Source organism: Protopterus annectens, chromosome 1.part2 (genome assembly GCF_019279795.1).
Source record: "Protopterus annectens isolate FY-2018-M chromosome 1.part2, PAN1.0, whole genome shotgun sequence".
Taxonomy (NCBI): Eukaryota; Metazoa; Chordata; order Ceratodontiformes; family Protopteridae; genus Protopterus; species Protopterus annectens.
The window spans coordinates 817671107-817683248 of record NC_056727.1 but is presented as its reverse complement, the minus strand read 5'-3'; the positions used below and the strand labels follow the sequence as shown (position 1 = coordinate 817683248).

General features: G+C 41.9%; 1 protein-coding gene across 2 annotated transcripts in view; it reads right to left on the bottom strand.

The window, feature by feature from the left end:
• Positions 1-12142, bottom strand: part of FEZ2 (fasciculation and elongation protein zeta 2) — a 1097840-nt gene that overhangs the window by 206709 nt on the left and 878989 nt on the right. For both annotated transcript variants that reach the window (XM_044059029.1, XM_044059038.1), the window contains exon 5: positions 11720-11988. In XM_044059029.1, the coding sequence (XP_043914964.1) occupies positions 11720-11988 (269 nt within the window). The remainder of the gene's footprint in view (positions 1-11719; positions 11989-12142) is intronic.

Genomic DNA, 12142 nt, shown 5'->3' with positions numbered 1-12142 from the left:
AACATCTACATTTATGGTAAATGTACAAAACTGTACTATGTTCTTCGTGTTTCACTGTTGCAGTCATCATACTTGGGTTGATTCCCAAAGCTGAGGAAGGGTGGAGGCAGTTAAGAAGTGTTAGGGCTGGCTAGTAGGCCTTGCAAGACTGCTGTAGCAAATCCAGCTCTGGATTTAGAAAAGCTAGATAAGTGGTAATGCTTGGTGAAGGTGTGTACAGAACTCCAGCTTGCAGCTTCCAGGATGTCCCTGGTAGGGACTCCCTGAGAAATGCTGTAGAGGTTGAGGTAGCCCTAGTGGAATGGGTTCTGATCCCCTGTGGGGTAGGTTTTCTATGGTGTTTGAAGCAGAAATGGATGCAGTGTGCTATCCATTTGGAGATGGTTTGCTTTGAAATGGCCTTGCTCTCTGCCCCTGTAGCAAAGCTGACTAGCAGCTGGTCAGATTTTCTGAAAGGTTTAGTCCTGTCACGGTAGAACCTAAGCTGTCTGTGCACATCCAAGGAGTGCAGGATCCTTTCCCCTTTATTCTGAGGATTAGGGAAAAAGGTGGGTAAACGGATGGATTGGTTTAAAGCCACACTGGATACCACCTTGGGCATAAATGATGGGTTAGTCCTGAGGGAAACCCTGTCCGTATGGAAGATAATGAAGTGTTCCACAGCCAAAAGGGCCTGCAACTCAGACACTCTTCTTACTGAAGTGATGGCTAGAAGTAGGGCTGTTTTCCAAGAGAAGAATTTTAACTCTGCTGTATCAGCAGGCACAAAAGGGGGAAGTGTGAACTTCTCTAGTACAAAGTTAAGGTCCCAGGCTGGAGTGGGAGCTCTCCTCGGGGGTCTTAAATTGTTAGCTCCTCTCAGGAACTGTTTGACCAGCGGGTGAGAAAAGAGAGGTGTCTCAGTATTGTAATGAGCTGAGATGGCAGAGGCATGAATCTTAATTGAAGAGAAGAATAGGCCTTTGTGGAGCAGCTCTGCTAGGTAATCTAGGATTTGAGGTAAGGTGGGCACGGTTGTGTCCTTACCCTGAGACTGGCATCAAGAGCAGTATCTTTTCCACTTTTCTGAATAGGATTTCCTAGTACTAGGCCTCCTGGCCTCAAGGATGACATCCAGCACCTGTTTTGCTGAGTGTTGGTGGTGATGCATTTGGGGAATAAGCCAGGCTGCTAGGTTCAGGGTTTGCAGCTGAGTATGCAAAATCTGGCCTTCCTGCTGGGACAGCAGAGAGGGGATCTGATGCAGGTGCCAGGGTGGCACTGCTGTCAGACTGTGTAAAAGTGGGCATCAGTGCTGGCGTGGCCAGTGTGGTGCAATCAGGATTGTCCTTGGCCTGTCCTGTTTGATCTTGAGTAGTACTTTCGAGAGGAGGGGCAGAGGTATAGATAGAGAGGTTTTCTCATGTAAATGAAAGGGCATCCACTTTCCATGCTTGGCTGTGGGGAGTTCTGCTGCAAAATTTGCTCAATTGATGGTTTTGGGGGGAAGCAAACAGGTCCACCTCTGGTGTTCCCCACCTGTGGATTAGAAGCTTGAATGTATTGTGTTCCAGTTTCCACTCATGTGGGTCCATTAGATTTCTGCTTAAATTGTCTGCCACTGAATTTTCTTTGCTTGGCACGAATTGAGCTTGCAGGTGCACTTGGTTGCTCAAGGCTGTGTTCCACAGAGCCATGGCTAACCTGCAGAGTGGGTAGGAATGAGTCCCCCCCTGCTTATGTACTACATGACTGTGGTGTTGTTTGTCTTTATCAAGAGTTGTCCTGGAAGGATAAGGTATTTGAAGGCTGTCAGTGCAGTCTGTACAGCTAACATTTCTTTTTGACTGACATGCAGGTGCATTTGTCCTGGGCTCCATTTGCCTTGAATGCATTTGCCTGCCATGTGAGCCCCCCATGCATAGTCTGATGCTTCTGTTGTTAGGGTTTGGGCGGTGGGGAGGTTAAGTGAAAGGGAGTCCCTTGTTGTGGTTGCAGGCCTCTGCCCACCAAAGGAACTCTCTCTTTAGGCAAGAAATGATAGGAATCACTGTTTCCAGGTCCTGAGAATGTTGACACCAGAGACTTTTTAAGTACCATTGAAGTTTCCTCATATGTAGTCTTCCCTATGGAATTAGGAGAATGCATGAGGACATGAACCCTAGGGCTTGCAGTATTTTTCTTGCAGACAGCTGGTGTGGGTGGCCAGTAATTTGAAGTAATTTGTCAAATAAATCTGCTTTTCTGGAGTGAGGAATGCCATCTGGGAAGTTGTGTTCAAGCTTGCTCCCAGGAATACAACTTTTTGGCTGGGTACCAGATGTGATTTCTTTTCTTTGATGGTATACCCCAGAGAAGTTAGGAGTCTCTTTACAAATGTCAGGTGCTGAAGTAACAATTCCTGACTGTCCGCCTGAATCAGGCAACAGAGTCTGGCGTAGAAACCCTGTCCCCTTTGCTCTGTCAGAACAGGTTGAATAGCCCTGATACTGAGAAGAGAAAGTACTTGCTTTTGGCCTCTTCCCACTGGTTTGGAGGAAAGTCTGGCAATCTGCCTGGGGTTGGCAGTGAGTGGAAGTAGAATCTGTATCCCTGGGATACAATGTTTAAGACCATTGGTTCTGGGTAATGTATTCCCAGTTTTTTGCATGCAGGGCGAGTTTTCCTCCTAGGGCTGCAAGTACTTGGGCATGGCTGGGAAAGATGAAGGACAAGTCATTGTGAACTTTTTCCATAAGCGTGTGGCTTACCACTCTCTATTTTTGAGGTGGGAGCACTCCATTGTTTATATCTGTGCATACCGAGAGACTGTAGTCTTTGTGGTCTGTTGCCCCTGGGTTTGGACTAAGAAGGCCTGGGAGGGACTGGAAAGGACCAGTTTTTTGAAGGCCAATGCCTACTGAATCTAGGTGGCTGTACCTGTAAGAAATCTTTAACAGTTTGCATTGATTTAGCTTTATTTCTCCATCTTTTTAAGAACAACTTCTGCTTTTGTGCCAAACATTCTTGGTTTAATGGAGCATCTAGTAATTTTGCTTTGACATGGTCTGGCAAGATTTGTTCCTTCAGCCAAGCATGCCTTCTCAGAACAGACCCAGTGACAGCAGCCCTGCAAGATGCTTCTAAGGCATCGAAACCACACTGCAAAGTATGTTTACCAACTTGGTTTGCAGAATGCATTAACTCTTGTAAATCCTTATTCTCTGCACAAACAGGAATCAACAACATTTTTTGTTTAATTAGTTCCATAATATGCTGCTGGTACTTCAACATGTGAAACTGGCAATTTAAAGCCCTGATGGCAAGAGTTGCAGAGGTATATACCTTCTTACCCCATCTGCCTAAAGCCCTGGAATCCCTGTCCGAAGAGGTAGGGTTTTTGGCTGTAGTAGCTTTAATACCTTTACGTCCCTAGGAAATGGTCTTTGGATCTGCAGTAGGATTTTTAAAGAGAAATTTGTGAGAGTCAGGTACTCTGTAGTACCTGTCAGGCTTTCTAGGAGCTGGAGGTAAAGTATCAGGGGCAAGACTTGATTCCATGAAGACATCATCTACAATATCCAGGACAGGGGGTATAGCTAGGGGCCTGTGCTGAGGCAAGTCTAAAATTTCCCTGAGTCTCTTTTTGGACTGAGGGTAATCCTGGCATTCCCAGCGGAAATGCTCTCTTAGGGTATTGCAGGGTTTCACTGGAAGAAAAGTCCTCTGGGGGGGAGGCAGAGGGAATGGAATCCTCTGCATCTGAATCCTCATAGTTAGATACGAGAATGTCCTGGTAATCAGAGGGGTTAGAGTCATCAGACTCATGATCTGTAGAATCAGAAGGCAAATCAATTATTTGTCTTTTAGCGGGGGAAGGCTGGCTTTCCCTGATTTAAGTAATAAGGTCTTCAGCCATTCTAAGCATTTGTTTCTGTGGCATGGGAGCTTGAGAATGCGCTTTGGTCGTCTGTTTCCTAGGCATAGTGCAAACTCTGGGCCTGAGAAATTCAGTAGTTTTAGTCAAAAATGAAGTAGTCGGTTTAATACGAACATCGGAAGGTCTGAATACATCCTCAGAAGGAGGGGCCTGCAGAGCGGCTCCGGACCCATCCAAGGTAGAGACATCCACAGGTTCCATAGTCTAAGAAGCATCTCGCAGCATACCGGACTCCGAATGGGTCTTAGTAGAGGCCTGCGAATCTGTAAAAGCGGGTATCAGGGGCTGCGAAAGCACTTCATTGAGTACCGGCAGACTAGCTTAATGAAAGCGTCGTCGGCAGTTTTGGACCTATGCGGTCTGTCTCTGTCTTTATCCTTACGTTTTTTCAGAAGATCGGTAGTCAGATGGCTTAACGAAGCCATTTCAGAATATGGAGAACGAGAGGAAAAGAATTTAGCAACAAAGATAGCCCAACGACGATTAGTTCGGGTGTTGAACAAAGCACAAAACTGACAGCGAGGAAACTTGTGGTCTGGGCCTAAACAGGTGATGCAGTAAGAATGAAAATATCTTTGAGGTATTTGCTTTCCACAGGCAAGACAACTGTTAACTTTTTCTGACATCGGTTACAGCAAGAAAAAAGGATCTCCAATGGGGTACTTAGCCTTAGAAGACTTCAGGTTTGAAATTCAAATAAGGAAAATTTCAGGATGTGGCCAACTGGCACTTGCGAACTGCTTCTGCTTTGGGCTCCGCTTGGCAAGAAAAGCTGATGTAATGGGGTCGGATGCATGTTTTATACCCCTGACGGCCTGATGTCATGGAAGAGGCGACAGCATCCGATGCAGAAATCCCAAGACTCTGGTATTCGGGCCGACTGAGGGCTACCTGCAGGCAGATAACCCAAGTGTGATGACTGCAACAGTGAAACACGAAGAACATCTGTACATGAGAAAACCCCAACCCACAAGTTAAGTATTTGTTGCAAGGATCTATTATGGGCTTGAAGGTTGGAACAATCTAACATTTGAGAATCTGGTGATATGGGTCTGACAGCAGGAGATCTGTGAAGAAATAAAGATTACCCTTGCATGAAGATGGACAAAACAGATGGAGAATATGGTGACTTCTAAAGAGACAAAGAAATGTTCAAAGACCTATGTTACCTCTCTGTATTAACTCAACATTCCAAGGGTTTGACCTCATGCACCCTCTTGATGGGAAGGAATAACTAATGCTTTTGAGTATTCAGTTCCACACAAATAAACATAATCCTATGACCAGTGTCAAAGAGGTCTTCTTTCAATACATGGTGACTCCAGAGCCTACAACCATGGAAGGACCCAAAAAAGGGCTGTTACTTGGCAGTCTCTTGACAAGGTCATCAGAAGCTAGTTTTCCAGAGTAGGAAACACTAAAAAAAACTTCTATTACAAAGTTTCATCCACCAAGGCCAGGATTCTGCTAAATATTTTGTGTGAAGATGACCACCCAAATGGCAGCACCCTTTTATGAAAGTGTGTTAACCCAGACTGAACCACTAGAATCTCCAAATGAGGTTCCCAAACAAGGATGTGCTGAGATATCCATCCCATCGAGTGACACCATCCAAGCCCCATGTACAAGCAGGAGCATGATCTCTCAGAAAGTAGCAACATGTTTTTTAACTCACTGAGATCTATGACGAGACTGATTCTCACCCTCAGAACACAAAGAATGAAAAAAAGAATTGATTCATTTTTCTTAAGCATAAACAAGATATACATCCCCTAAGTAGCAATATCTAAACCTGATGCAGAAGAACTATGGATACCAACTGCTCTCTAAGCAAACCTCTTGACAAGAATAGTCTAAGAACAGCAAGGCACAGCTATCAGAACACATCCAAAATATGAGGCTCTTGAGGATGGTTCCCCAACCATGGGCAAAATCAGAGAACCATGCTAAAGCATTAATTTTTTTGAGGATTTTTTCTTCCTCCTGTATCATTCTACAGTTCCCTATCCAGTCCTCCACATTCTTCTTAGTGTCTGACAATCATCTTCTTTACCTACCAGACTATCTCTGGTAGGGCCTGGACCATGCAGAACACAAGTATGTCTGTGGGATTGGCCATTCACCAGAACAGGGTTTATTTTATGCCCTACCCTGTTGCTTCCCCCTCCCTTGGTTCCATATGGTGTGACAGGGGGATGTGAGGAGTATACCCCACATCCACAGCAACTCAGTCTTGTCCCCAAACTATTCACCCTTTGCCCCACACCTCCTAGTGTGACATCCCCAACCACCACCAAGGATTATCACAGGAGATGCCCATGGAACCCCCATTAGTGGTGGTACCACCCATCCCACCCTGCTGCTCCATCAGACGACAAAGCCATTAATCAAGCCTGGGTCACTTGGGCTACAATCAAGGCTTTATCCATCTATACCACCAGGGTAGACAATGATGCACCATATACTGGGGGTGTTGGCAGGGATGGTAGCCCTCATCATGTGAAGGTTGGTACATACACATGCATGAGAAGGGGACTGTAGGCTCCTTCAGTGATGCAAGTGCTAAAGTCTTTCACCAGTAGTAAAGTTAAAGCCTGAAAGGAAATGCCCTCAATGCTGTCATCAGCAGATTCCATTGAAGGAACAAATCACCTCCATAGTTGCATGAATGATGGTCCCATCCAGTCAGCTCTTGCTGTCATGCTTGGAATTACTCACTGCTGGAGGAAAGAACTAGTTAAGGACTAACAGGTGGGGGACTGGTAGTTGACAGGCATGGAAGGAAAATGCTCTTTGGAAAAAAAAATCAGAGATGCAGATACATGTGAAGCTGTACAATTCAAGTGGATAGTCAGGACTACTGAAGCATGTTTTTTAGATTAAGCCCTTGGAAGACTTGCAGGAGATGCTATGGATACAAGACTGATCTCATGCTTAAACTCCTCTGTCTGCCAAGTGGGCTTCTTCTTATGGTGTTCGTGGCATACCACCATACAGCTCTGCTACCCAAGGCATACAGACAACACCTGTGCAGGCCCTTCACTGAGATCTTGCAAAGGCAGGAGACACAATGATTTAGGCTCCTTTGGCACTAAATTTGTAACACAATACATGTTATGGTATTGCACATAAACAATGCACAAACACAGCTTACATACAAAGAGAATATGTCTAGAAGTAGGGATGTCATCACCCCCCCTTTACTCATCCCTTACTAGGTCAGTCATTGAATATAATACCCCCTTTGGCATGCATCTGTCCAGACACATGCAACAACTGGAACACCCATAGAAACACATTACTAAAAGGATACAAGGCCAAAACAACATGTCTTACATGGACCGAATGGAAGCCCTGTCAGTATACTTGGTATCCTACAGATTGCTAAACTGGTGACCTGCATCTTGCATACAAGGTATCTCTGACCCAACAGTGATACATTTTCTGCACATCAGCAAATCAAATGGCATCAGAAATACTTGGTCTAAAACCTCTTATGCAACAAAAGAATGATTTGGAGGGACTTGTACATCTCGCACAGAATATAGCTGTTCTGGAACAGATTTCCCTGCACATAAAACAAAATTCATCCCTGTCCATATTGAAGTGCAACTTGGATATATGGATGGGAAACAGAAAATTTACCCAAGGACTACCCCCTGCACTATTAATGGACAGAGGCAGCTCCTAGATGCTTTATACCACATGTGTACCCTCAAATTATCTATGGTATGATCTCAGCAATTTTCATTAGGAGTAATATATAATTTTTGACCAAGGGATGGTTAATCTCTAACCAAATGGGATAGGATAATTCAAGCATAAAAAGGGAAATTGGCTATGCTTAAAATAGACCTCAAGGGCAGCTAGCCTAGTACTTTCCTATAAACCTATTATTTTGTGATCAAATCATGATCTTAAGTGTATGAGTAGTAAAAAAAAAAAAAAAAAACTGGGAAGCATGGGGCTGGATGCAACTCATCTAATGTCATAACATGTAAAGGCAGATGACATGCATGCCCCCAAGGATGGCAGCAAGACAATACAAGTACTTGATGCAGAGAGAAGATTCTCAGAAGATGGGATTTCCAAATATTACCAATTTCAAAACACCACCTGTAGAGCAAGACATTTCACAACCACTCATATTTAATGGTGATTTTACTGGTTTACTACAGCATTTATTCTTGCCAGCATTCTAATCTCACATAGTTGTCAACTGTCCAGATTTTCACAGAATGTTGAGATTTTTGTCTCATAGTTTTGGTCTGTTCCTCATGACATTTGTGGTTTTCTGGCAAATTACTGTACTGAAGTCACTAAATAATGATATACATTTGAGTTTCAGACCTCATATCCTTCAGAAAATGCATGCTAACACAAACCTTGTTAATCTAGCAACTTTCTAAATTCATAACAGCAATACTTAAAATCTGTCCCTATTTTTGGGCCTTTGTCCAAATTTCTTGTACTAAAATGTTGGAGGTATTCAATCTCATCTAGCTGTTGAAGTAGCTTAATTAGTTTATGGGATACTGAACACTATGTCCACTACAAAACTGTAGAAAGTTTTATCAGAAAGTGCACAAACATTTTGCAAAACTTGTAGGCTTTATCAGCCAACACCAATGCCATCTAACAGCTCTTTAGATGCTTTCAGTGGGAGTTATTTCTTAAATATAATGTAGACTAAGCTTTACATAGCGCATGTTCAAGGCCTCTGTCACAAGCAGTGCGGCACATATGCATTAGGCATTCAGTCAGGTAGTCCATTTTAAACAGATGGTATTAAAACCTAATTACCTGTGTTTTCCTTTGCAGAAAATACATTTTTAAACCAGTCAGTGAATTGCTGTCCCAAGAAATGCATTTAGCAGCAACATTTAATTGCAAAACCCTTTAAATGCACAGAATATATAAACTGACAAATACCACGATAATGGCAAAACCTTCACGAAAATAGTCACTAATAAACATGTTGATGTGTGTGTGTTTCTTCATATTTTTGAGCATACAATTATGTCAATTCAACTTGCATGGAATCACTGAATGTGTCTCCTTTGAACATGTTCAGCATTTTAAACAGTGAAGTCATTTACACTTCTCAAATGTTTAAATTAATATTTACAGCAAATAATTAACAGCAGGGAAACTCAGATCACTGCCTTATTAAGGTGAAGGGAGATATTTCTACTTGTCACATGTACTGCTTAATTATTTTTGCTACTGAAAAAAAAGTTTCCTGACCGTTTTAAACTCAGGGTTTATGTGATCAAAAACTCATATACAGACAAGAATGATTAGACCAGGCTTAGAATAAATCACTTGCAAAAATTACTTACTATGGGCTTTCCTCTATAATGTACTGCAAAGTTTTGTTAAATTGCTGTTATCCATAATCAGATTTAACTATGTAAATAGTTTCAGTAATTTTAGTCAGTTTTGAATTCTATGTGGAAAGCAAGAAGAAAATTGCAGAAAATGAAAACATGCAGGCACAATTTTTGGCTATGTCCACACACTAAAAAAAAAATCTTCTTAATTGTACAGTTCTAAAGACTGCTCTAATAGTTTTCACATAGTCCCTAACCTCATTAGAACCTAAATGCTGCACGTAATGGGTTAAGTGCAGACATGCATATGCAATTAGTAAAGCAAATAGTACTAGAAAATAAAAACACTACAGTGAAGGCAAGCAGTGCCGAATACAGGGAACAGAGAGCATCGCATGGTGTTCACAGTCTTCAAGACAGCACATATGCTCTGCTTAAAGATGGATGCAAATTACAGTAAGCAGTATGATGCTGACAGTTATTCAGTGTGAGGGGCGATGAGCAATATTACCGGGTTTCATGCAAAAGACTTAGAAGGACACAATATACAATGTTAAAATTTGGTACACTGTTTCATCTTGGCTATTTTTTCTTTCTTGCTCTTAAAAGATCTCATACGGATTTTGGCCCAAACTTGAGTAATTACTACAATGAATCTTAGGTAGGATCATGCAGGATAAATTGCTCTTTATCACACCAACAAAACCTAACACTCTTCTCTGAAATTTCATCAAAAATAAAGTCTTCAGTTTACAGAGTACTTGAGGAAAAAAGTCAAAGCAGTACAACATAATGCCTCTTACATTAATTTTCACATGGTCCTTACAGCTGCACTTCCTCACAAGCAACAGGATAACAGCATCTCTGCTGTCAGCAGCTCATAGGGCCCTCTGCTCTGTTGCAGTAGAAAGCAGTTGTACTTTACCTTGGCAAAATGGCTCAAGCAAAATAAAGTACTTTCATTTTAATTTGTCAGTGAATGCAGCAGCCAACAGAAACAAATCACAGTGACTACACGCATTCCTTTAAAGATTATCTCTGAATGATTTTTGGTAGGTGAAAAATAAACTTACTTAACAAACACAGCACATCTTTTTGCTTGCAATTACCACATCTTTGTAAAATGAAGGATTTTCTTTCCATTCTCACTGTAAAAAGTTTAAATTCACTTGCTACACAGAAGTAGAGAGGAAGTAGCTTCCGATATCTTGCTTTAAGCAATATGTCCTGCAAGGACGTATTCCCATTGTTCCAGGTGAGACTCTCTACTTAATCAATTACATGGTAAACAATTTTAAGTAACTAGTTCTGTGGGGAAAAAAAACAAATGCTTAACAATCATTTGCCAATTATTATCTCCCCAAAACACACACACACACACACACACACACACACACACACACACACACACACACACACACACACACACACACACACACACACACACACACACACACACACACACACACACACACACACACACCTGCAACAAAAGCAGAATAAAAAAAATTAATACAGGAGCTTGTTATATTCACAGAAATGATCACTTGTTTTCATGACCTTTAAAGATTATCTCTGAATGATTTTTGGTAGGTGAAAAATAAACTTACTTAAAAAACACAGCACATCTTTTTGCTTGCAATTACCACATCTTTGTAAAATAAAGGATTTTCTTTCCATTCTCACTGCAAAAATAAGTTAAAATTCACTTGCTACACAGAAGTGGAGAGGAAGTAGCTTCCGATATCTTGCTTTAAGCAGTATGTCCTGCAAGGATGTATTCCCATTGTTCTCTACTTAATCAATTACATGGTAAACAATTTTAAGTAACTAGTTTTGTGGGGAAAAAGAAACAAATGCTTAACAATCATTTGCTAATTATTATCTCCCCAAAACACACACACCCACACACACCCACACACCCACACACCCACACACCCACACACACACACCCACACACACACACACACACACACACACACACACACACACACACACACACACCCACACACACACACACACACACCCACACACACCCACACACACACACACACACACACACACACACACACACACACCACTTGCTTTCATGACCCGCCCAAGATACCATAGTTAGCTTGAGGAAAACATCCCTGCCAAGTGAATGTAACAGCAGGTGTTTGCAATGGACTTCCACATGCTGCAGGAATTTTAAAAAGTTATTCCTCCAGTGAAAAACGTAAAAAAGCACATCCTTTTATTAAAAGGGGGTGACTGCAAGCACAGAAACATGTTCTTCCTTACACTAAGTTTATTTTTCGTGCACCAAAAATACTTCAGATATGATCTTTAAGTTCTTACAGACTTAATAGCGGAACCATTTGTATGCATGTCACTTTGGCTAGTGCAAATCATATTTACATCAGCATGGTCTTTTTCCTAAATGCTGCGTGTGTGTGAGTACACGCCATGTGTGTACAAGAGAGAGAGATTCATTTTAAACACTCACTGTTCCAGGCATATGGGTACGATCTTGCTTGCCATTCTGAGGATTTCCACTTTTCAGTTTCTTTTTCTTCTTCACCATTTCTCTGTGTTCTTTTTGTTTGTTCTGAACTTCTATAAGTATTGAAATGAAACTGTTTTTTACTTCTTTCTCAAATTCCAATTCATCCCGCAGAGCCAGCTGTTGAATAAGCTCTTCCGAATAGTCTTTGATGGCAGTCTCAATTTCTTCCAGTAGTTCATTTAATTCAGCTACAGAAAGTCTCTTTATACCTGCAAGAATGAAATAAAAGAGAAGCCTCGTGAGACATTTCTAAAATATACGTAGTGAGTGCAGTACAAGCCAGACAAGTCCAGTAAGCTATAGAACAAAAGATTCGGGGAACTCCCTCTCATGGCGAGTGACTTTTAGCAGCAGCAGTGGGAG